Source organism: Cherax quadricarinatus, chromosome 4 (genome assembly GCF_038502225.1).
Source record: "Cherax quadricarinatus isolate ZL_2023a chromosome 4, ASM3850222v1, whole genome shotgun sequence".
NCBI classification, from domain to species: domain Eukaryota; kingdom Metazoa; phylum Arthropoda; class Malacostraca; order Decapoda; family Parastacidae; genus Cherax; species Cherax quadricarinatus.
Genome location: NC_091295.1, coordinates 14,024,446 through 14,049,927, shown reverse-complemented (window position 1 = coordinate 14,049,927; position 25,482 = coordinate 14,024,446). Strand labels below are relative to the sequence as shown.

Below are 25,482 nucleotides of genomic sequence, written 5' to 3'. Positions count from 1 at the left end.
ATTATTATTATATAATTTTTATATTATTATTAATATAGGGAACTGAAGCTCTATTTTTATAATAATAATAATAATAATAATAATAATAATAATAATAATGTTAATAATAATTATTATTATTATGACTATTATTATTATTAAGTTAGGGAACTGGAGCACAGATACAATTCCCTAGAACAAGAGTCCCTCATCAGCATCAAGGAACCTTGACACTGGTGTGGGGCTCTTGATCTAGGGATTTTGATCTGTGCTCTAGTTACCTAAATTAATAATAATAACACTAATAATAATAATTATTATTATTACTATTAGTAGTATTATTATTATAACAACAAAAGCCGCCAACTCAGTTCACTGTTTACCCCGTTGTGGGAGCAGTTTTCTCAAGTTTTGTTTACATTTTTGACAGTCATTTGGCCAAATTTTGTTTTTCTAAGCATTGGTCCTAAGAAAGTAAGTGTAAAGGACAGTGCTGAGAAGAAAAAGAGAATGATTTCCTTGGAATTAAAGCATGAAATCATAGATAAACAAGCGAGGTGGCCAGGTTTTGCGCTGAGGGGGAAGCACGGGGATGGGGGGGGGGGGAGCTGGCTTGTAACTCAAATGTTGGCTCGTAACTCAGAGCAAGAAACCGACCCAGGTATGGCTCGTATCTCAAAAAACTCGTACGTTGGGACACTTGTAAGTCAAGGTTCCACTGTAATTAGTTTGGAAATTAGGAGGAGGTGCGGGATTACAAAGACTATTATCCAGAGGGAGGAGGAGGGTTTGTTGAGGTGATTCAGACATGTAGAGAGGATGGAAAGAAACAGAATGACTTTGAGTGTATAAATCTGTAGTGGAGGAAAGGTGTGGTAGGGGTCGGCTTAGGAAAGGTTGGAGGGAGGGGGGTCAAGGAGGTTTTGTGTGCAAGGGGCCTGGACTTCCAGCAAGCATGATTGAGCATGTTAGATAGAAGCAAATGGAGACAAATGATTTTTAGGACTTGGTGTGCTGTTGGAGTGTGAGCAAGGTAACATTTATGAAGGGATTCAGGGAAAATGGTGGGCTGGACTTGAGTCCTGGAGATGGGAAGTGCAGTGCCTACATTCTGAAGGAGGGATGTTATTGTTGCAGTTTTATAACTGAAGTGTGAGTGCACCTCTGGCAAGACAGTGATGGAGTGAATGATGATAAAAGTTTTTCTTTTTCAAGCAATCCTGCCTTGGTGGAAAACAACCGATGTGTTAAAAAAAAAAAGATTTTCCACCATAGATATGTGGCAGCAGTAGAATACATATATGATATTGTTTAACCCTTTCAGGGTCCGTCCCGTAGATCTACGGCTTTACGTTCAGGGTCCAAACCGTAGATCTACGCCATGAGCTCAGCTCACTCTGATAAACTGTGAGTGGTACATTTGGGCCTAGATATGAGAGAATACATCTATGTGGTATGTGTGCACCACATAAAACAGATCCTGCAGCACACTGTGTATAATGAGAGAAAAAAAATGAAATCATGATTTTTCGATTAAAACAGCAACTTTGCAGTGTTTTTTCATATGTTTTTTATAGTTGTATTTGCGATTTCTTGGTCTCATTTGATAGAATGGAAGACATATTACAGAAATAGAGATGATTTTGATTGGTTTTAACATTGGAAATGGCTTGAAACTGAGCTCAAAGTAGCGGAAATGTTAAATTTTTGCCGATATTCAAGAGTAAACACACGACCTCACACGTCTAATACACGTCAGCTGGTGGGTCTAATATACATTCACAAATATGGTGATGATATTTATACAATTATTACAGTATTGCATAACAGTAAATCTTCTATTTTTTGGTGTGAATAAAAATTCATTATGTGAATAAAAAATCAAAATGGAATTTATTTGTAAAGCCTCAAAACATAACTAATGAACAGAGGAAATGTTAGTTTAGTGCCAGGAATGCCTACATTGTTCATTCTGGACCCTATTTTGAAATTGGAATATTTTGAACTTTGTGTTAAATTGACCAAATTAACAATTTCCGATCACTTTATTTTGTAGTTGAAACAGTTGACTTGGCGAATTCTTGTGCTCAATCGATAGAATAGAAGTAATACTAGTGAAATAGCTAAGAATTTGGTTGATTGGAATAATGTAATTGGCCTAAAATGGGAGTCAAAGTCGTCAAAATCGCCGATTCGTAAATATCGCTGACACATCAAAATTCGCGAGAGCATAATTTCATCAATTTTCCACCAAATTTCGTACTTTTTGTTTTATTACCTTCACAAAAAGATTCTCTACGATTTCATAAGAAAATATAACAAATATTTTTTTTGAAAATTCTTGGACACTGGTGCGTGACTCCAGATTTGGGCCTTGGACCCTGAAAGGGTTAAACACAAAAAAAATTTACCACAAGAATCCACCCTCAAAATAAGGGCAGGTCAATCATAAAGGGAAGTTTTTTATGGCAAAGAATACAGCACAGGTATACCACACAATTTTTTTTTTTAGGAAGGAGGGTTGACTAGTAAAGTACAAAAATGTATGATTTCTTCAAGTATGTCTTGGTTATTCATCGAGTTTTGCTACACATTATATTTTGTACTAAATACAAAACTGTAAATGATGAGGTGGAAAAACAAATTTCAACAACAATAGTTTAATAACACTCATTATTAAATAAGCAATGTCTTCTTACTTTCTAGATCATTTAGTGTTGCATCACGTAGACTCTTTTTTCTCATCACTTCTGCAGCTTCTTGGCACTGTTTACGGCGAGTAGGGTATTCTGTTCCAGAGAGTGTATGACGCACATTTGAGTTGGTGATGACAAATATAATGGAGGGATCATTCAGTGGCACTAAAGTGGATTCCAGTGATCTGTCATGGACGGGAAGAATGAATTAAGTTATATAGCATTCCAAACTATCCGGAAGTCATGTATGTAGGTAAACAACAGAACATTTACCAAAGTCACTTGTAGTCTAGGAACACATTTTGCTGGTTTTCCTTTTTCCAAAGTCAATACAGTTGTACTTAGCAAACCAAAATTATAATTACACATTTAACCTTTACAAAGAAATAAAATTTTTATCTTTATCTTATCTTTGTCTTTGTGAGTTCAGATGAACACATATTGTAATACATAATATACACAATACAAATCAGTCAAATGCTAATCTTACTGCATGGAATTTGCCCCTTATATAAATTCTGGAAAGAAAATTACTTTGTTTTATTATAACATGAAATAGCAAAATGTTCCTTAAACTGTTAAAATTTCATAAGTTTAAGTAATGAGAATAAACAGAAAACCAGTGATACTGTACTTGAAGAATACAGCTGTTATTGTAGCAGATAATATATACATATATACACAATCTCCTTCATTTTATTTTTATTTTTTTTAATACACTGATTAGCTCCCAATGAAGTACAGGTACCATTGTTCAGTCAATCACTGTCTTGCCAGAAGCATGTAGGAATCACAGTTTGGATGACCCTCCACACCAAAAGATCCCCACCCCTCCTTCAGAGTGCAGGCATTATACTTCCTGCTTCCAAAACTCAAATCTGGCTAACTGGTTAACCAGATTTGAATTTGCTCACACTCCAACAGCTTGTCAAGTCACAGCAATCTCATGCCTCCACTCAGTATTCTCTTAACACACACACATGCAAGCCTGAAGGATGTTTAAGTCCCTAGCACACAAAACTTTCTTTACCCTCTTCCCTCCAACCTTTCCCGGGACAACCTCTACCCCTCCTTCCTTACACTTCAGATTTATACACCCTCTTAGTCCTACTATTCTTCCAAGGAGGAAGTGATCCCAGAAACAATGGATACACAGTTACTATCCATCATTTGATAGAATAAATTAGAAGGCAAATAAGAACTGAAAGTCCATACACAAACATCACAAATACAGTGGTACCTTGACATACGAGTGCCCCAACTTATGAGTTTTCCAAGTTATGAGCCATCGCTCGGCCAATTTTTTGCTTTGAGTTGCAAGCCAAAAATCCAAGTTACGAGTGAGCTTCAGATGTGCAGCCAATTAGTGCTGGCATATCTGAAGTCAAATCCAACTCTGTATCCAGAGGAATGTCAGGTACTTTGTCCCATCCCACATGTTCTTCCAAGACATAACTGGAAGGATAATAGTCCCACACTAATCCCAGGTTGTAGTGAGGCACCTTGTCCCTTGTTTGGTCCTCATATAAATCTGGGTAAGAAGTAACCCCCCATTTCAACACTCAGAGTTTCTCAAGAAACAGTAACCCTTTGACTGTTTTGGTCGTATATATATGTCTTACGAGCCACTGTGTTTGACTTATATACATATACTCAAAAATTCTAGCGGCTTCAAATCAAGCAGGAGAAAGCTGGTAGGCCCACATGTGAGAGAATGGGTCTGTGTGGTCAGTGTGCACCATATAAAAAAATCCTGCAGCACGCAGTGCATAATGAGAAAAAAAAAAACGCTGACCGTGTTTTTGGATTAAAACACCGACTTTGCGGTGTATTTCCGTATAGTATTTACAGATGTATTCTCATTTTCTTGGTCTTATTTGATAGAATGGAAAACATATTATAGAAATAGAGGTGATTTTAATTGGTTTTACTATAAAAAGAACCTTGAAATGGAGCTGAAAGTAGGGGAAATGTTTGATTTTTGCCAATGTTCAAAAGTAAACGAATGATGTCATTGCCAAATAAATGTCCAAGTAGCCATTCTAATATGCAGTCATGAATGGGTTGACATTAGTTATACAATTATTGCAATATTGCAGTAGTCTGCATAACAGTAAATCTTCTATTTTTTGTTTGAATAAAAATTCAAAATAGAAAGCAAGAGTAATATCAGAGGGGCCTGGAAATGTGACTGATGAACAAAGAAAATGTTATTTTAGAGCCGAGAATGTCTGCATTGTTCATTCTGGACCCCATTTTGAAATTGGCATATTTTTTAATTTGTGTGAAACTGGCCAAATTGCAAATTCCTGACCATGTTATTGGGTAGTTGAAATTGGTAAAATGGGCAGTTTCTTGTACTCAATTGATAGAACAAATGGAGTTCTAAAGAAATAGCTATGAGTTTGGTCAACCAGAACAATGGAATTAGCCAAAAATATGGCTCAAGTGGGCAAAATCGCCGATTCGTAAATATCCCCAAGGTTGCTAACTTCGCGAGAGCGTAATTCCATAAGTTTTCTATCAAATTTCATTCTTTTGGTGCCATTACAATCGGGAAAAGATTCTCTATTATTTCATAAGTATTTTTTTTTTTCAAAAATTTTTCAACACCAGGAGACACCTCAGGATTTGGGGTTGCGACAGTCAAGGGGTTAAGGCCTCTGTGAGGCCATTATGGAACCTGCCTCGTGGAGGTTCCTTCAGTGGATGGAATACTGATAGTGGTGGGTGGACTAGTGAGGGTGGTGGGTGTAGTAAAGATGGTGATGGGTGGAGTAGTGAAGGTGGTGGATGCAGTAGAGATGGCGGTGGATGGAGTAGTGCGGGTGGTGGATGGAGTAGTGATAATGGTGGGTGGAGTAGATATGGTGGTGGGTGGAGTAGTGAGCATGGTGGGTGTAATTGAGAAGGTGGTGGGTGTAGTGAAGGTAGGTGGAGTAGAGATGGTGGTGGGTGTAGTGAGGGTGGTGGATGGAGTAGTGAGGGTGGTGGATGGAGTAGTGATAATGGTGGGTGGAGTAGTGAGGGTGGTGGGTGTAGTAGAGATGGTAATGGGTGGAGTAGTGAAAGTGGTGGGTGGAGTAGAGATGGTGGTGGATGGAGTAGTGAGGGTGGTGGATGGAGTAGTGATAATGGTGGGTGGAGTAGATATGGTGGTGGGTGGAGTAGTGAGGGTGGTGGGTGTAGTAGAGATGGTGATGGGTGGAGTAGTGAAAGTGGTGGGTGGAGTAGTGAAAGTGGTGGGTGGAGTAGAGATGGTGGTGGATGGAGTAGTGAGAGTGGTGGATGGAGTAGTGATAATGGTGGGTGGAGTAGATATGGTGGTGGGTGGAGTAGTGAGGGTGGTTCTTATTTAAAAACCATAACAAAAAAATTTGGGTGGTTTTTTGGGGGCTGGAACAGATAAACGGCATTTCAATTAATTTCGATGAGAAAAATTGATTTGATATACAAGCAAATTGAGTTACGAGCTCAGTCACAGAACGAATTAAATTCGTAAGTCAAGGTACCACTGTATTTAACTCAAATGGAGGCTGCATTTCTTCTATAATATATCTCGCACAAGGCGATAGACGAAATAAAAAAGACTAATTACAGTAGACGGTCATTTAACATGGTAGTTACATTCCTAAATACACTGTGTTAGGTAAAACCGTGTCAGATGAACTGAAGAACTTATGGGAAAAATAGGGTTACATTCCTGATAGCCCCAAAAAAGAAGAACAACTTTTTTTAGGCCACCACATCTTACAAAAATAAGTGAATATGTAATTGTAGTTCATTGTTGTGATGCATTATGTTGTTTTTACTGCTCAAGACTACAAATGTAACAGAAATAACAATATTTCTCACCATAAATTGTGGGTGATGGTGTTTGTGGATGACTGTGAAGAGAGCAGAGAGTTATGCTGTGGCCCTACTGGGCTGAGGTAGATGGTAGAGGTTCTGGTACTGAAGTTGATGGTTGTACTGGAGTGTCTAACTTTAAGTCATTCAGTCAGTCAAGTCATTTGGTAAGTCAGTCAAGTCATTCAGTAAGTCAGTCAAGTCATTCAGTAAGTCTGTCTAGTCATTCAGTAAGTCAGTCTAGTCATTCAGTAAGTCAGTCAAGTCATTCAGTAAGTCAGTCTAGTCATTAAGTAAGTCAGCCAATTCATTTAGTAAGTCAGCCAAGTCATTCAGTAAGTCAGTCTAGTCATTCAGTAAGTCAGTCAAGTCATTCAGTAAGTCAGTAAGTCATTCAGTAAGTCAAGTCGTTAGTAAGTCAGTCAAGTCATTCAGTAAGTCTCAATTCATTTAGTAAGTCAGTCAAGTCATTCAGTAAGTCAGTCATACAGTAAGTCAGTCAGTCATATGAACTTATGTTTACCTCTTTTTATGTGTACAAAGTAACACTTCATTATGGCCACAGGTTATGTCTTGTCTAATATCTTGTTTCCTTCGTTAATTCTAAGACTTGAATGCTTACACCTTTTCTTGCCACTTTGAGCAACACTGGTATGCCTACTGGGTGTCATGATTGCTTGGCAGATACAAGATATAGCAATTAAAAGATCAAAACACAATTCACAATCACAAGCTTGTAGCAAAGAAGTTGGACTGGACACGTATGAAGTACGAATGCTGGGATCATGGGGTGGTGTCTGGGGGGTGGCTGGGGAAGGCGGGAGGTCTCCCCCGTTGAACCACAACAAAATGGACGCTTGAGGAAAAGGGAAGTTTTTTCCTTCCCGCAAACTGAACCACGTTAAATTCATCATAGGACGTTACATAAAATTGTGCCGCAATTCTTCAATCGTACTATACCCAAACCGTGCCAAATAAACTTGTGCTAAATGACGGTCTACTGTATTTACATTAACTATTTCAAAATTTTATTATTAGCACTACTTAAAATTAATAACCTTACCTGCAGTCAATAAGAAGTGCATTTCCTTCTTTGCCCATGGTTGAAATAAATTGGTCCATGATCCCACAAGGCATGTCAGCAAAGTCATGCTCAGCTTTCTGGCAGGCTAGAGCTTTTTCTTTCAAACTGAAATAAATAATAAATCACATTCAGAAACTTAATTTTCAAAACATTTCAAATTAGAGAATAAAGCAAAAAATAAAAATATCTCAAGCTAACCAGTCAATATACTCTTCAATATACAGTAGAGCCCCACTTTACAGCGTTTGCTTTACGGCGTTTTGCTTTATGGCATTTTGCTTTACGGTGTTTCGCTTTACGGCATTCCACTAATACAGTCATTTCAAATTATGACCAAAACTCTATACGGTTTCCCCCACCTGATTTTCTAATACGGTCACTGTGCCCCACCCGGTTTGTTTACATTCTCTGTGAGATCTGTAAGCACTAAGTCTCTCCATTATGTCTGGAAACTCCAAAATTTCAAGTGTTTTTAAAAGTTATTTCATATTTTATATATACTCTGATAATTATACTTATGTATACCTTTCTTTCTTTCAACAAACTGGCCGTATCCCACCGAGGCAGGGTGGCCCAAAAAGAAAAGCGAAAGTTTCTCTTTTTAAATTTAGTAATTTATACAGGAGAAGGGGTTACTAGCCCCTTGCTCCCAGCATTTTAGTCGCCTTTTACAACAAACATGGCTTACGGAGGAAGGATTCTGTTCCATTTCCCCGTGGAGATAACAGGAAATAAGCAAGAACAAGAACCAGTAAGAAAATAGAAGAAAACTCAGAGGGGTGTGTATATATATATATATTTTTTTTTTAACAAGTCGGCCGTTTCCCACCAAGGCAGGGTGACCCAAAAAGAAAGAAAATCCCCAAAAAGAAAATACTTTCATCATCATTCAACACTTTCACCTCACTCACACATAATCACTGCTTTTGCAGAGGTGCTCAGAACACAACAGTTTAGAAGCATATACTGTACGTATAAAGATAAACAACATATCCCTCCAAACTGCTAATATATATATATATATATATATATATATATATATACATATATATATATATATATATATATATATATATATATATATATATATATATATACACAGTGGACCCCCGAGTTTCATGATTAATCCATTCCAGAGAGCCCGCTGAAGGTCGAAATTCACGAAACTCGAAACCATTTTCCCCATAAGAAATAATGGAAATAAAATTAATCCGTTCCAGACACCCAAAAATATTAAAATAAAATATTTTTTTTCAAATTAAATAAAGATTTACATAATGAAAACAATCAGAAATCAAGTACATGCATTTAAAAAAATAATAATAACATTACACTTACCTTTACTGAAGACTTCTGGGGGGGATGGAAGATGGGAGATGATAGGAGGAAGGTGTACACTATTGTTTAGAAGGAGAATCTCCTTCCATTAGGACTTTAGGTAGCAAGTCCTTATCTGGGGTTACTTCCCTTCTTCTTTTAATGCCACTGGGAACAACTTGAGAGTCACTGGACCCCTGTCGCACAAAATATCTGTCCAGAGAGGTCTTTTTCTGGCATTTCTTTAAGATTTCCCTGAAGTGGGACACAACAGTCATTGTACATGTTGCAGATATGGCTTGTTTCAGCTTGGTCAGGGTGATACTTTTCAACAAAACTTTGCAACTCATTCCACATTGCACAAATCTTAATCTTTGAAGAAGGCACCTCATCCACTCCCTCTTCCTCCTCCTCTGAAGCAAGTTCCTCGGCTGCAGTCTGATGCTGTTCCAATTGAAGCTATTGCAGTTCGTCAGTGGTTAGCTCTTCCCTGTGGTCCTCCACCAACTCTTCCACATCCCTGTCAAAATCCCTCTGGATCGTGTTCCTCACTTTATTTACCAAAGGGCTTGCACTAGCTTTCCTTGGGTCCATGATGACTTATTTAGCAGTTGCAAGCACAAAAAACAATGATTATGATATGTATTGTATGAACCCACGGGGTGATGGTCACGTGTTGGTAAACAATGGCACACTGAGCGTGAATGGCGTGGGAGACTGGCTTGGTGTGTGCAGTGACGGGCAGACAGGTACCGAACGGTCGCCGAAACACAAGTCTTTTCACGAAACTCGAGGCCAAATTTTTCCAAAAAAACTCGCCGAAGGTCGAATTTCACTAAAGTCGAGGCTGCTGAAACTCGGGGGTCCACACACACACACACACACACACACACACACACACACACATTTTTTTTTTTTTTCAACAAGTCGGCCGTCTCCCACCGAGGCAGGGTGACCCAAAAAAGAAAGAAAATCCCCAAAAAGAAAAAACTTTCATCATCATTCAACACTTTCACCACACTCGCACATTATCACTGTTTTTGCAGAGGTGCTCAGAATACAACAGTCTAGAAGCATACACATATAAAGATACACAACATATCCCTCCAAACTGCCAATATCCCAAACCCCTCCTTTAAAGTGCAGGCATTGTACTTCCCATTTCCAGGACTCAAGTCCGACTATATGAAAATAACCGGTTTCCCTGATTTTTTTTTTTTTTTTTTTTTTCAACAAGTCGGTCGTCTCCCACCGAGGCAGGGTGACCCAAAAAAAAAGGAAAGAAAATCCCCAAAAAGAAAATACTTTCATCATCATTCAACACTTTTACCACACTCACACATTATCACTGCTTTTGCAGAGGTGCTCAGAATACAACAGTTTAGAAGCATATACGTATAGAGATACACAACATATCCCTCCAAACTGCCAATATCCCAAACCCCTCCTTTAAAGTGCAGGCATTGTACTTCCCATTTCCAGGACTCAAGTCCGACTATATGAAAATAACCGGTTTCCCTGAATCCCTTCACTAAATATTACCCTGCTCACACTCCAACAGATCGTCAGGTCCCAAGTATCATTCGTCTCCATTCACTCCTATCTAACACGCTCATGCACGCTTGCTGGAAGTCCAAGCCCCTCACCCACAAAACCTCCTTTACCCCCTCTTTCCAACCCTTTCGAGGACGACCCCTACCCCTCTTTCCTTCCCCTATAGATTTATATGCTTTCCATGTCATTCTACTTTGATCCATTCTCTCTAAATGACCAAACCACCTCAACAACCCCTCTTCTGCCCTCTGACTAATGCTTTTATTAACTCCACACCTTCTCCTAATTTCCACACTCCGAATTTTCTGCATAATATTTACACCACACATTGCCCTTAGACAGGACATCTCCACTGCCTCCAACCGTCTCCTCGCTGCTGCATTTACCACCCAAGCTTCACATCCATATAAGAGTGTTGGTACTACTATACTTTCATACATTCCCTTCTTTGCCTCCATAGATAACGTTTTTTGACTCCACATATACCTCAACGCACCACTCACCTTTTTTCCCTCATCAATTCTATGATTAACCTCATCCTTCATAAATCCATCCGCCGACACGTCAACTCCCAAGTATCTGAAAGCATTCACTTCTTCCATACTCCTCCTCCCCAATTTGATATCCAATTTTTCTTTATCTAAATCATTTGATACCCTCATCACCTTACTCTTTTCTATGTTTACTTTCAACTTTCAACCTTTACACACATTCTCAAACTCATCCACTAACCTTTGCCAGTTTTTCTTTAGAATCTCCCATAAGCACAGTATCATCAGCAAAAAGTAACTGTGTCAATTCCCATTTTGAATTTGATTCCCCATAATTTAATCCCACCCCTCTCCCGAACACCCTAGCATTTACTTCCTTTACAACCCCATCTATAAATATATTAAACAACCATGGTGACATTACACATCCCTGTCTAAGACCTACTTTTACCGGGAAATATTCTCCCTCTCTTCTACACACCCTAACCTGAGCCTCACTATCCTCATAAAAGCTCTTTACAGCATTTAGTAACTTACCACCTATTCCATATACTTGCAACATCTGCCACATTGCTCCTCTATCCACTCTATCATTTGCCTTTTCTAAATCCATAAATGCAATAAAAACTTCCCTACCTTTATCTAAATACTGTTCACATATATGCTTCAATGTAAACACTTGATCTACACATCCCCTACCCACTCTGAAGCCTCCCTGCTCATCCGCAATCCTACATTCTGTCTTACCTCTAATTCTTTCAGTTATAACCCTACCGTATACTTTTCCTGGTATACTCAGTAAACTTATTCCTTTATAATTTTTACAATCTCTTTTGTCCCCTTTCCCTTCATATAAAGGGACTATACATGCTCTCTGCCAATCCCTAGGTACCTTCCCCTCTTTCATACATTTATTAAACAAAAGTACCAACCACTCCAACACTATATCCCCCCCTGCTTTTAACATTTCTGTCATGATCCCATCAGTTCCAGCTGCTTTACCCTGTGAGGGAAAAGTAGGCGTAAGAGGGGGTTAAGGTTGTTCAGGCAACCAGGAACCATTAGCGAGTTACGTCGCGCACCCCCCCCCCCTCTGCCGGGCTGGGGCGAAACTAGTTCTTGGTGTCTGATTTGTTCAAATTTCTACTCCTGGTAATATTGACCTTACCTGGTGTGGGTTGAAGTTTGGAGAGTCACTTCACCTCCACTCTTCTCCTAATCAGGTAGGGTGATCTACCAGGAGTATTACTGTTTGTTCCTTTCTTTTGTTTGCTGGTTACCAGTAATGATTTTGGCATTTATCATTCTTTTCTATTCTTAAATGTTATATTATCATGACCAATTGGTAACCAGTTTATTTTTCTTATTACCAGCTCTGTTCCTGGCGTGGTCATCCAGGATAGACGCTAGATAAAGGAGCAAGACATGTGTTAATGAGACTTATTAAAATTATTGAACTACTACTGGCCCTTACCTGTTCTACTTGTGGTGCTCCATCCAAGTGGTAGGAGATTCCAAAACATCGGACTATCACCATCCGCCCAAGATAACCTACATCAATAATATCAGAAGATCTATCCAGGGCCTTACCTACTCCTGCCCAACTACAAGAACTGAAGGCCATTTCTTTTTATTATATTTAAATTTTAAGTAAAATCCTCAAAAATCATTATTCTTATTTTTCCTAGTCGTTTCTTTATTTATTTATTTTTCCATTAGTTTCTTTTGTTCAGATGGAAGGCGTTCCACTGACATACCCCCTTTCATTCTACGTAATGCCTCACGTACCTCCACCACACTTACATTCTGCTCTTCTTCACTCCTAAAAGATGGTATACCTCCCTGGCCAGTGCATGAAATTACCGCCTCCCTTTTTTCCTCAACATTTAAAAGTTCCTCAAAATATTCTCGCCATCTACCTAATACCTCCCTCTCCCCATCTACTAACTCCCCTACTCTGTTTTTAACTGACAAAACCATACTTTCCCCAGGCTTTCTTAACTTGTTTAACTCACTCCAAAAATTTTTTTTATTTTCATTAAAATTTCTTGACAGTGTCTCTCCCACTCTATCATCTGCTCTCCTTTTGCACTCTCTCACCACTCTCTTCACCTTTCTTTTACTCTCCATATACTCTGCTCTTCTTGTAACACTTCTGCTTTGTAAAAACCTCTCGTAAGCTACCTTTTTCTCTTTTATCACACCCTTTACTTCATCATTCCACCAATCACTCCTCTTTCCTCCTGCCCCCACCCTCCTATAACCACAAACTTCTGCCCCACATTCTAATACTGCATTTTTAAAACTATTCCAACCCTCTTCAACCCCCCCACTACTCATCTTTGCACTAGCCCACCTTTCTGCCAATAGTCGCTTATGTCTCGCCCGAACTTCCTCCTCCCTTAGTTTATACACTTTCACCTCCCTCTTACTTGTTGTTGCCACCTTCCTCTTTTCCCATCTACCTCTTACTCTAACTGTAGCTACAACTAAATAATGACCCGATATATCAGTTGCCCCTCTATAAACATGTACATCCTGAAGCCTACCCATCAACCTTTTATCCACCAATACATAATCTAACAAACTACTTTCATTACGTGCTACATCATACCTTATATATTTATTTATCCTCTTTTTCATAAAATATGTATTACTTATTACCAAATTTCTTTCTACACATAGCTCAATTAAAGGCTCCCCATTTACATTTACCCCTGGCATCCCAAATTTACCTACTACTCCCTCCATAACATTTTTACCTACTTTAGCATTGAAATCCCCAACCACCATTACTCTCACACTTGATTCAAAACTCCCCATGCATTCACTCAACATTTCCCAGAATCTCTCTCTCTCCTCTACACTTCTCTCTTCTCCACGTGCATACACGCTTACTATAACCCACTTTTCACATCCAATCTTTATTTTACTCCACATAATCCTTGAATTTATACATTTGTAGTCCCTCTTTTCCTGCCATAGCTTATCCTTCAACATTATTGCTACTCCTTCTTTAGCTCTAACTCTATTTGAAACCCCTGACCTAATCCCATTTATTCCTCTCCACTGAAACTCTCCCACCCCCTTCAGTTTTGTTTCACTTAAAACCAGGACATCCAGTTTCTTCTCATTCATAACATCCACAATCAACTCTTTCTTATCATTTGCACAACATCCACGCACATTCAGACTTCCCACTTTGACAATTTTCTTCTTCTTATTCTTTTTAGTAATCTTTACAGGAAAAGGGGTTACTAGCCCATTGTTCCTGGCATTTTAGTTGACTTTTACAACATGCATGGTTTACGGAGGAAAGATTCTTATTCCACGTCCCCATGGATATAAAAGGAAAAGTAATAAGACCAAGAACTATTAAGATAAAATCAAAGAAAACTCAGATGAGTGTGTATAAATAAATGTGTACATGTATGTGTAGTGTGACCTAAGTGTAAGTAGAAGTAGCAAGACATGCCTGTAATCTTGCATATTTATGAGACAGACAAAATACACCAGCAATCCTACCATCATGTAAAACAATTACAGGCTTTCGTTTTACACTCACTTGGCAGGACAGTAGCACCTCCCTGGGTGGTTGCTGTCTACCAACCTAATATATATATATATATATATATATATATATATATATATATATATATATATATATATATATATATATATATATATATATATATATATATATATATATATATATATATATATATATATATATATATATATATATATATATATATATATATATATATATATATATATATATATATATATATATACTATATATATATATATATATATATACTATATATATATATATTTTTTTTTTTTTTTTTTCAACAAGTCGGCCGTCTCCCACCGAGGCAGGGTGACCCAAAAAAAGAAAGAAAATCCCCAAAAAGAAAATACTTTCATCATCATTCAACACTTTCACCACACTCACACATTATCACTGCTTTTGCAGAGGTGCCCAGAATACAACAGCTTAGAAGCATATACGTATAAAGATACACAACATATCCCTCCAAACTGCCAATATATATATATATATATATATATATATATATATATATATATATATATATATATATATATATATATATATATATATATATATATATATATATATATATATATTTTATTATTTTTATTATCACACTGGCCGATTCCCACCAAGGCAGGGTGGCCCGAAAAAGAAAAACTTTCACCATCAATCACTCCATCACTGTCTTGCCAGAAGGGTGCTTTACACTACAGTTTTTAAACTGCAACATTAACACCCCTCCTTCAGAATGCAGGCACTGTACTTCCCATCTCCAGAACTCAAGTCCGGCCTGCCGGTTTCCCTGAACCCCTTCATAAATGTTACTTTGCTCACACTCCAACAGCACGTCAAGTATTAAAAACCATTTGTTTCCATTCACTCCTATCAAACACGCTCACGCATGCCTGCTGGAAGTCCAAGCCCCTCGCACACAAAACCTCCTTTACCCCCTCTCTCCAACCTTTCCTAGGCCGACCCCTACCCCGCCTTCCTTCCACTACAGACTGATACACTCTTGAAGTCATTCTGTTTCGCTCCATTCTCTCTACATGTCCGAACCACCTCAACAACCCTTCCTCAGCCCTCTGGACAACAGTTTTGGTAATCCCACACCTCCTCCTAACTTCCAAACTACGAATTCTCTGCATTATATTCACACCACACATTGCCCTCAGACATGACATCTCCACTGCCTCCAGCCTTCTCCTCGCTGCAACATTCATCACCAATGCTTCACACCCATATAAGAGCGTTGGTAAAACTATACTCTCATACATTCCCCTCTTTGCCTCCAAGGACAAAGTTCTTTGTCTCCACAGACTCCTAAGTGCACCACTCACTCTTTTCCCCTCATCAATTCTATGATTCACCTCATCTTTCATAGACCCATCCGCTGACACGTCCACTCCCAAATATCTGAATACTTTCACCTCCTCCATACTCTCTCCCTCCAATCTGATATTCAATCTTTCATCACCTAATCTTTTTGTTATCCTCATAACCTTACTCTTTCCTGTATTCACCTTTAATTTTCTTCTTTTGCACACCCTACCAAATTCATCCACCAATCTCTGCAACTTCTCTTCAGAATCTCCCAAGAGCACAGTGTCATCAGCAAAGAGCAGCTGTGACAACTCCCACTTTGTGTGTGATTCTTTATCTTTTAACTCCACGCCTCTTGCCAAGACCCTCGCATTTACTTCTCTTACAACCCCATCTATAAATATATTAAACAACCACGGTGACATCACACATCCTTGTCTAAGGCCTACTTTTACTGGGAAATAATTTCCCTCTTTCATACATACTCTAACTTGAGCCTCACTATCCTCGTAAAAACTCTTCACTGCTTTCAGTAACCTACCTCCTACACCATACACTTGCAACATCTGCCACATTGCCCCCCTATCCACCCTGTCATACGCCTTTTCCGAATCCATAAATGCCACAAAGACCTCTTTAGCCTTATCCAAATACTGTTCACTTATATGTTTCACTGTAAACACCTGGTCCACACACCCCCTACCTTTCCTAAAGCCTCCTTGTTCATCTGCTATCCTATTCTCAGTCTTACTCTTAATTCTTTCAATAACTCTGCCATACACTTTACCAGGTATACTCAGCAGATTTATCCCCCTATAATTTTTGCACTCTCTTTTATCCCCTTTGCCTTTATACAAAGGAATATATATATATTTCTTTCTTTCAACACACTGGCTGTATCCCACCGAGGCAGGGTGGCCCAAAAGGAAAAACGAAAGTTTCTCGTTTTACATTTAGTAATATATAAAGGAGAAGGGGTTACTAGCCCCTTGCTCCTGGCATTTTAGTCGCCTCTTACAACACGCATGGCTTACGGAGGAAGAATTCTGTTCCACTTCCCCATGGAGGTAAAAAGGAAATAAACAAGAACAAGAACTAGAAAGAAAATAGAAGAAAACCCAAAGGGGTGTGTATATATATGCTTGTATGTGTAGTGTGACCTAAGTGTAAGTAGAAGTAGCAAGACATACCCGAAATCTTGCATGTGTATGAGACAGAAAAAAAAAAGACACCAGCAATCCTACCATCGTGTAAAACAATTACAGGCTTCAGTTTTACACTCATATATATATATATATATATATATATATATATATATATATATATATATATATATATATTTCTTTCAACACACCGGCCGTATCCCACCGAGGCAGGGTGGCCCAAAAGAATAAACCAAAGTTTCTCCTTTCAAATTTAGTAATATATACAGGAGAAGGGGTTACTAGCCCCTTGCTCCCGGCATTTTAGTCGCCTCTTACAACACGCATGGCTTACGGAGGAAGAATTCTGTTCCACTTCCCCATGGAGATAAGAGGAAATAAACAAGAACAAGAACTAGAAAGAAAATCGAAGAAAACCCAGAGGGGTATGTATATATACGCTTGTACATGTATGTGTAGTGTGACCTGAGTGTAAGTAGAAGTAGCAAGACGTACCTGAAATTTTGCATGTTCATGAGACAGAAAAAAGGACACCAGCAATCCTACCATCATGTAAAACAATTACAGGCTTCAGTTTTACACTCATATATTTATATATACAGTGGACCCCCGCATAGCGAACTTAATCCGTGCAAGAGGGCTGGCTGTTATGCGAAATGTTCGCTATGCGAATGAATTTTCCCCATAAGAAATAATGGAAATAAAATTAATCCGTGCAAGACACCCAAAAGTATGAAAAAAAATTTTTTTTACCACAAAAAAATGTTAATTTTAGTACACACAAACTGAAAAAGGCATGCACAATTACATGACACTTACTTTTATTGAAGATCTGGTGATGATTGATGGGATGGGAGGAGGGGAGAGAGAGTGTTAGTGTTTAGAAGGGGAATCCCCTTCCATTAGGACTTGAGGTAGCAAGTCCTTTTCTGGGGTTACTTCCCTTCTTCTTTTAATGCCACTAGGACCAGCTTCAGAGTCACTGGACTTCTTTCGCACAACATATCTGTCCATAGTGGCCTGTACCTCTCGTTCCTTTATGATTTGTCTAAAGTGGTTCACAACAGTGTCATTGTAACAGTCACCAGCACGGCTTGCAATAGCTGTGTGAGGGTGACTTTCATCAAAAAAGGTTTGCACTTCAAGCCATTTTGCACACATTTCCTTAATCTTTGAAGTAGGCAATTCCTTCAATTTCTCTCTCCCCTCCTTTGAACCAGATTCCCCAGGTCTGGCCTCTTGCTCTTGAAGTTGATCTATCAGCTCATCAGTGGTTAGTTCTTCATTGTCCTCCTCCACCAACTCTTCCACATCCTCCCCACTAACCTCCAACCCCAAGGACTTCCCCAATTCCACAATTGATTCCTCAACTGGCATAATCATCTCAGGGTTAGCCTCAAACCCTTCAAAATCCCTTTTGTCTACACATTCTGGCCACAGTTTCTTCCAAGCAGAGTTCAAGGTTCTCTTAGTCACTCCCTCCCAAGCCTTACCTATAAGGTTTACACAATTGAGGATATTAAAGTGATCCTTCCAAAACTCTTTTAGAGTCAATCGAGTGTCTGTGGTCACTTCAAAGCACTTTTGAAACAGAGCTTTTGTGTACAGTTTCTTGAAGTTGGAAATGACCTGCTGGTCCATGGGCTGCAGGAGAGGAGTGGTATTAGGAGGCAAAAACTTCACCTTAATGAAGCTCATGTCCCCATAAAGTCGCTCTGCCACGTCTGTAGGATGACCAGGGGCATTGTCTAACACCAGGAGGCACTTAAGGTCTAATTTCTTTTCAGTTAGGTAATCTTTCACATTGGGGGCAAATGCATGGTGTAACCAGTTATAGAAAAATTCCCTAGTGACCCATGCCTTACTGTTTGCCCTCCACAGCACACACAAATTATCCTTGAGGACATTCTTTTGCCTGAACGCTCTGGGAGTTTCAGAGTGATACACTAATAAAGGCTTAACTTTGCAATCACCACTAGCATTGGCACACATCAACAAAGTAAGCCTGTCTTTCATAGGCTTATGTCCTGGGAGTGCCTTTTCCTCCTGAGTAATGTAGGTCCTGCTTGGCATTTTCTTCCAGAACAGGCCTGTTTCATCACAATTAAACACTTGTTCAGGTTTCAGTCCTTCAGTTTCTATGTACTCCTTGAATTCATGCACATATTTTTCAGCCGCTTTGTGGTCCGAACTGGCAGCCTCACCATGCCGTATCACACTATGGATGCCACTACGCTTCTTAAATCTCTCAAACCAACCTTTGCTGGCCTTAAATTCACTCACATCATCACTAGTTGCAGGCATTTTTTTAATTAAATCGTCATGCAACTTCCTAGCCTTTTCACATATGATCGCTTGAGAGACGCTATCTCCTGCTAGCTGTTTTTCATTTATCCACACCAATAAGAGTCTCTCAACATCTTCCATCACTTGCGATCTTTGTTTCGAAAACACAGTTAAACCTTTGGCAACAACAGCTTCCTTGATTGCCGTTTTCTTGCCCACAATAGAAGAGATGGTTGATTTTGGTTTCTTGTACAACCTGACCAGGTCGGTGATACGTACTCCACTTTCATACTTATCAATGATCTCTTTCTTTATTTCAATAGGAATCCTAACCCTTATTGCTGTAGGGTTGGAACTAGAAGCTTTCTTGGGGCCCATGGTCACTTATTTTCCAGAAACACCACCGAAAACACTGTAATAATACGAAATATTCCGAGTGTATGCTTGAATGTTACCGCGGAGGCTGGCTGGTAAACAATGGCACAGGCGGCACATGTGAGGCTGGCTGAGGGCGCACATTGGACGCGTCTCGGACGAAGGCCGCAGAGCGGGTTTTTGTCCACTATGCGGGGCAAAATTTTAGCGAACAAAGCGTCCGCTATGCGGATTGTTCGCTATGCAAGGCGTTCGCTATGCGGGGGTCCACTGTATATATATATATATATATATATATATATATATATATACACACCTACCATCCGACTTACGACCTGCTCGACATCTATCAGCAGCATCATACTGTATTAACTGTACTAACTGGACAGTAAATTTCAACATGGCCCCTAAGATGAAGTCTGAATCTTGCACTGGAGATTGTGGCAAGAAAGGCTCTTACTCTCGAACTCTCTATTTGTTTTCACTTTTGCACATAAACCTGTCTGTATCTGTCTGCCTGTATATCTGTCTGTATCTGTGTGTCTGTTTATCTGTCTGTCTACTAGTGTGTCTGTCTTTCTGTCTACCTGTGTGTCTGTCTTTCTGTCTACCTGTGTGTCTGTCTACCTGTGTGTCTGTCTTTCTGTCTACCTGTGTCTTTCTGTCTACCTGTCTGTCGTTGTCTACCTGTGTCTTTGTCTACCTGTGTCTTTGTCTACCTGTGTCTGTCTTTGTCTACCTGTCTGTCTGTGTCTACCTGTGTGTCTGTCTGTCTACCTGTGTGTCTGTCTTTCTGTCTACCTGTGTGTCTGTCTTTGTCTACTTGTCTGTCTCAGAGCCACTCATTAAGAGTGTACTTGGTCTTGAAGATGCCATATTAATAATGATAATAATAATAATCACTGAGGCGCATTAAATGAGTATAAAACGTTAATATATACATTTTGCTTAATCCATGATTTTTTTTTCAAAATTATATAATAAACATGCTACATAACACATAAATTAACAAATATGAGATTTTTTCTGGTTGGCTTAACAGTGAACAGGAATCATTCATGTCCGGGCTGGTAACAACAACAACAACAACAATGTTTGTTTACATAACTCGTGAACATTCTACATTCTCATTCTCTCTCTCATTTATTCATTTAATCTTTGTTTAGGAGCTTGGTATTTCTAGTATCCGTGATAGGATTGTTGAAATTAACACTGTACTCGGTATTAGAATGTTGAGAAACGAACCAGACACTGTCACAGTGAATCTTACCAAGTGTCTAGAGGTAAATACACACAGATCTAAATGGATTGTGAAAACGTGCAATTGCATTAAGTTTTATAACCTGCATGAACTGTATCACTGTAGGCAACAAGAGCATTTCACCCCTCCATGGAAATGTGTTCATTTAATATCACATACCTACAAGTCCCTCCCAAGAAGCTCATTGCTAGTAATCCCTTCCTTAAATCTCTTGTTAGAGCAACTGCTCAAGAAGAAATTTCTCACCTAGCTGGTAGTAACAAGTTATCACAAGTTATATACACTGATGGATCTAAACAGGAGTCTTCTGGCAGGGCTGCATCTGCTCTTGTTGCCACCTCCCTAGTTAAGAACGATAATAAATTTGTTGAGTTAGGCATAAGAATTAACAACTGGGCGTCTACACTGCAAACTGAATTGTTTGCAATCCTAATGGCGCTAAAGCTAACCTATGACACTGAGCTTGACTCTATCATCATTACTGATTCTATGTCATCATTGAAGGCTCTTGGCTCATATAATGACTCCAACAACATGCTCATTGGGGAAGCCAGGTATAGATACTCAAAAATTAGGGACAAAGGAATTAATGTACAATTGTTATGGATCCCATCACACATTGGATTACTCCTTCATGATAAAGTTGATATGTTAGCCAAGAAGAGTATCGAGAAGGAGAATGTAGAATATAACTTTGGTATAACTGTGTCTAGCATTAGGAATAATATTAGGAGAGAAGTAAATAATGAAAATGATTGTTATAGGAATGCAGTTAGAAGCCTGAGTAGATCTATAACCCACTATGATAACATGAACGTAGATAAGTATGTTTATGGAGCAACTTGCAATGTGAACAGACTGACTGATGTTGTAGTAGCCAGGCTTAGGCTTGGTTACAAGTACTTCTGGCAGTTTGGGAGACACACAGATGATGATCAAACTAAATGTAAATTATGTGATCAGGCATATGGTCACTCTCTTGAACACTATGTGCTTAATTGTCCACTTATTGAGGAATACAGAGACAGACAGTATAATAACCTATGTGACATGTCAAGATATCTTATTAATGAAAATAAGATACCAGATATACTAAGCAAATTTCCTAAATTTGCTTGTAACAGATAAGTGAACTATAGATATCTAGATATAAATCCATATGTATTCCTGTTAACCCTTTGGGGCCTAGTTCCTAGGCCTTTTGTGTATCCATATGCTCTCGCGCTACCGTCCACAGGATGGATATGGGGTGCACAATAAACTAGCCACTTCGGTGGCAAAATCTAATCTAATCTTGTCCACTCACCTCTCACTCTACATTAAAACTACAGATATTTTAAGGTAAGTAATGAGTGGACACGATTATTATATTATACCTTAATAATAATAATATTAGTATATATGTATTATTGTAATAATAATGATTATTAATATTATTATTAATTTAGGGCACTGGAGCACAGATCCACTGTATAGCACTTTGTCTGGATTTTTTGGGTTATCCTAGGTAATTTATACTATGTATGATAACTTGACTTACGTGTACCAGTGAGAGAGAGAGAGAGATACAAAGAGACAGCCACATTCGGTCAGCCAGTAAGCCAACTACCCAGCCACCCACCCACTCATCCAGCCACCCACCCATCCAGCCACCCACCCACCCATCCACCCAGCCAGCCACCCACCCGGCCAACCACAGACCCGGCCACCCAGCCAGCCAGCTGGATACGTATTACACATGTTCCAGAGTTGTTTCTCTTTACTTAGGGTATAGGTTACACAACATTCTGGCAGGATGACACTACCAGTGGTATTCTCCCATTCCACTGTGTCGACAATACATAAAGATAATAGTAACATATGCGATGTAAAATTTACAATACATATCACTACCATGTATACATTATATACAGTACATAAATAATTAAAATACAACAATAGAAGTAAATTATGGTAAAAAGAATGAAATAATGATTGTACATTACATTACAGTATTATGTAGGTAGTTTATATAGGAAAGGTTTGACATTATGCCCTACCCAGTATGTCGGCAATTTTCAAAGGTTCGACTTACGTCCATTTTGACTTACGACCGGTTGGTCGTAAGTTGGATGGTACCTGTATATATAAAATATGAAATAATTTTAAACACTTGAAATTTTGGAGTTTCCAGACATAATGGAGAGACTTAGTGCATACACACTCCACCAATATTCAAAACTCTAAACCTACGCACAATACAAAACATCCATACTTATTACTGCACCTACTACATACATAGAACACTTAACTCTGACATAAACCCTCCCCTCAAACATCTCCTTACCAACCTCAACAGAACACATGACCATAACACAAGACAGATCACTCTTTGATGTTCCTCGTGTCCATCTCACGCTATGCAAAAACTCAATGCACATAAAAGGCCCTAAAATCTGGAATTCATTACCTGTGAATATAAAAGAAACACTGTCTGTTTATAAATTCAAGTCTCTTCTCAGAAATCACTTACTTACCCGCAACTAAATAAATATTGAATAATTGTATCTCATAAATTGTATCTCATATATGTATCTCATTATTGTATCTCATAAATGTCAACCTGTGACCCAATCAAACTTTGTTACTATTTAACTTCATTACCTAACAGAATACTCCATACTACTGATTACACAGCAACACAGTAAATGACCATATGACCTGTCTTTGTAATACTCATTTGTACTAAATTGTTATCTGTTTTACAATAATTTTTGTACCACTGAATATATCATTGCTTAGTTAATCTTAAGTTAATTTTAAGCCTGCCTATAATGCTCTGCATACAAGGGGCTTTGGCATGCTGCACTTTAAAAATTGTATTCCATGTACTTCTCTGTATCATGTTCAAATAAATAAATAAATAAATAAATAAATACCGATCTCACGGAGAATGTAAACAAACCGGGTGGGGCATGGTGACCGTATTAGAAAGTCAGGTGGGGGGGAGCCATATAGAGAGTTTTGGCCATAATTCGAAATGACCGTATTAGTGGAACGCCGTAAAGCATGGCCATATGGTATGTGTATTTTACTTTTTTATTATTTTTTAATGCCTAGTTCTATTGCTAACTTAATGTGTTAGTGTAAACTTCTTTCTTTCAACAAACCAGCCATATCCCACCAAGGCTGGGTGGCCCATAAAGAAAAAAAAAAGTTTCTCTTTAAATTTAGTAATTTATACAGGAGAAGAGGTTCCTAGCCCCTTGCTCCCGGCATTTTAGTCGCCTCTTACAACATGCATGACTTACGGAGGAAGAATTCTGTTCCACTTCTCCATGGAGATAACAGGAAATAAACAAGAACAAGAACTAGTAAGAAAATGGAAGAAAACCCAGAGGGATGTGTATATACATGTATATATATATATATATATATATATATATACAGTGGACCCCCGCATAACGATTACCTCCAAATGTGACCAATTATGTAAGTGTATTTATGTAAGTGCATTTGTACGTGTATGTTTCAGGGTCTGAAATAGACTAATCTACTTCACAATATTTCTTATGGGAACAAATTCGGTCAGTACTGGCACCTGAACATACTTCTGGAGTGAAAAAATATCGTTAACCGGGGGTCCACTGTATGTATGTATGTATGTATGTATGTATGTATGTATGTATATATATATATATATATATATATATATATATATATATATATATATATATATATATATATATATATATATATATATATATATATATATATATATGCTTGTACATGTATATGTAGAGTGACCTAAGTGTAAGAAGAATTATCAAGACGTACCTGAAATCTTGCATGTTTATGAGACAGAAAAAAGACACCAGCAATCCTACCATCATGTAAAACAATTACAGGTTTCTGTTTAGTGTAGACTTGTTATCTAGTATTTATATGCATTTATAAGTGGAAAAAAAGGGTGTTCCACTTCACGGCGATTTCCGCTTTACGGCGGTAGCCTGGAACCTAACCTGCCCTACTGTATAAGCAATTTCTGTGATTAACAGACAAATAAAAATGCAAACCTACAAACACAGGATCTTTCCCTTGATACACAGTTTTTAACACCATTGCTGTTATAAGTGCTTAACATAGCTGGACACTTCGATATACTATAGTGATACATACCTTGAGACCTTAGTTGCAGTGATTGCCTCAAGGAATGTGTAAGTGGCTACCTCAAGTGAAGCACTACTGGAGAGTCCACCTCCAAGTGGAACTGATGTAACTACTACTGCATCAAAGCCACTAACAACTCCTGCAGGGTGAGTGGAACTGATGTAACTACTACTGCATCAAACCCACTAACAACTGCAGGAGAGGAACTGATGTAAGTACTATTACATCAGTCACTAACACCCCCTGCAGGTTAAGTGGAATTACCATACGTGCTACTGTGCCAAAGTCACTAATACCTCCTGCAGGGTAAGTTAGTACAGTGGAACCCCAGGTTTCGAACTGCTATCAACTCAACCAATTATGTAAGTGTATTATTGTAAGTGCTTTTGTACGTGT

General features: G+C 38.5%; 1 protein-coding gene across 3 annotated transcripts in view; it reads right to left on the bottom strand.

Annotated features, from left to right (window-relative positions):
* LOC128684200 (galactokinase) overlaps window positions 1-25,482 on the bottom strand; it is a 98,340-nt gene that overhangs the window by 52,042 nt on the left and 20,816 nt on the right. For all 3 annotated transcript variants that reach the window (XM_070094634.1, XM_070094630.1, XM_053770357.2), the window contains exons 4-6: window positions 25,096-25,225; window positions 7,588-7,713; window positions 2,679-2,860 (exon numbers count right to left, since the gene is read on the bottom strand). In XM_070094634.1, the coding sequence (XP_069950735.1) occupies window positions 2,679-2,860; window positions 7,588-7,713; window positions 25,096-25,225 (438 nt within the window). The remainder of the gene's footprint in view (window positions 1-2,678; window positions 2,861-7,587; window positions 7,714-25,095; window positions 25,226-25,482) is intronic.